Raw genomic sequence first — 1,860 nt, 5'->3', positions numbered from 1 at the left:
GTCGTTCTTGGCTCGGGAACAGAAGTGCTCAACGTGCTGCAGATAATGCTGCTTTTCTTCAGCCATCTCTGGAGAGGGCAGTGAGAGAGTGGGTGAGTGCAGGTGACTGAGACTAAACATTAGCCAGCGTCCTGGTCATGGAGCTGCTCAAGAGTATGGGGATTCCGCCTTTGTTTACAGCACAAGCAGTCCAGAAGAAAGAGGTCAGAGTAAGGGACAATCTTATTTTAAGAAGGAGTTTCCCATATTTTGGCTTTCTAAGGAATGGGGTCTTTTGCCCAAGGTGGAGCAAGACTTGCCTGAGCCAGTGTGAAGTTCAAAGAGGAAGTCAGAAGCCCTGTCCAGACAGAGGCGCACCCGAGCCATCTCCTGCAGGTATTCAATGGAAGCCTCCTTAGCAGGCTCTGGGCCATGTCTTGATGGGAAGCAAGTCCTCAGGAAATGGCCTTCCTCTTGTAGGTAGTTCAGTTCCTCATTTTCAGAGAAAGCAGCAGTTTTCTCATGTATTGAATCCTAGGGAATGGAGAGTGAGAAAGGCCATTATTTTTAATATGGAAGTCCTCAACCTTCTAACATTGCCTCCATGGTGAGTAAAGGAAGGTTGGAGAACAGATGCTCATGGCTGGAGGCTTGAGCAAGAAAGAAGGGAAAGAAAGACTACAAGGAAAATAGTTTGTAAAATCAAATAGTATTCACCCACCCCGGTCTGTCATTTGTCATACGGTGGTCACTTGTGTGTTCCTATGATGCTGTAAGCTATGTCACTGGTGTATTTCAAATGCCGGCAGGATCCCCCAAAGTGAGCAGGTTTCAGTGGCGCTTCCAGACTAAGAACAGACAACAAAGAAGTACTTGGCTCCCCCCTTTGGAGGAAGCTACCACTGAGAAGCTTTGAAACATTGTCAGATACCGAAGGCCTAATGAACATTGTCGGAGATAGTGCTGGAGGATGGGCCCCTAGGGCCGAGGGCATTCAAAAGGTGACAGAGGAGGAGCTTATTTCTCAAAGTGGAGTCAATTGTGGTGACAAGAGATGGGTAAAGCCTGTAGAAGTGAAGCCATAGGAATCTTCACTTGATGATGGGGTATTGCAAAAATCTAACGATTAGAACTTGGAGTGTGCAAAGTAGGAATTGGGAGTAAAAAACAGAATGCATAAAAACCGATTCTCCTGGCCATTATTGAGCAGAAATGGACTGGTGTTGGCTATTTTGAGTCATAAAATCATCTGACTTACTATGCCTGGGATAACATAATCAAGAGGAATGGCCTGGAATTTATTGTCAAAAAGGACATTTCAAAATCAAGCATGAAGTACCATGCTGTCTATGATAGGATTATGTCTTTTATCTACCTTCAAGGAAATCCAATTAATACAATTAATATTCAAACTTATGTACCAACTACAAAATCTAGTGATGTAAAAATTGAAGAATTCTGTCAATCACTTCGGTCAGAAATTGATCAAACTTGCAACCTAGATGCATTGATAATTACTGGCTATTGAAATGTTAAAGTTGGAAATGGACTTTGGTGATAGAAACAAAGCTGGAGATCACATGATAGAATTTTGCAAAATCAATGACTTGTTCATAGTCAAATACCTTTTTTTCAACAATACAAAAAGTGACTATACATATGAACTTCTCCATTTCGAATACAGTGAACCCTCGCTACTTCGCGCTTCGACTTCCGCGGCTTCACTCTATCTCGCGTAACATCGCGATATTTTTGCGTAACAGCGCATGCTCTGTCATTACTGCCACTGATTGGCTCATGCTGTACACGCTTGATGCCATAAATAATATAATAAATAATAAATGATAATTGTAACATCCAAAATGTTTTACTGTATTTTCC

General features: G+C 42.3%; 1 protein-coding gene across 1 annotated transcript in view; it reads right to left on the bottom strand.

Annotated features, from left to right (window-relative positions):
• LOC101642691 (E3 ubiquitin-protein ligase RNF213-like) overlaps positions 1–1,860 on the bottom strand; it is a 128,770-nt gene that overhangs the window by 32,303 nt on the left and 94,607 nt on the right. Inside the window, exons 44-45 of the mRNA XM_045299521.1 lie at positions 300–513; positions 1–68 (exon numbers count right to left, since the gene is read on the bottom strand). Of these exons, the coding sequence (XP_045155456.1) occupies positions 1–68; positions 300–513 (282 nt within the window). The remainder of the gene's footprint in view (positions 69–299; positions 514–1,860) is intronic.

Source organism: Echinops telfairi, unplaced genomic scaffold (assembly GCF_000313985.2).
Source record: "Echinops telfairi isolate 266 unplaced genomic scaffold, ASM31398v2 ScPeMD7_7458;HRSCAF=8496, whole genome shotgun sequence".
Taxonomy (NCBI): domain Eukaryota; kingdom Metazoa; phylum Chordata; class Mammalia; order Afrosoricida; family Tenrecidae; genus Echinops; species Echinops telfairi.
This window is presented reverse-complemented; position numbering and strand designations above follow the sequence as displayed.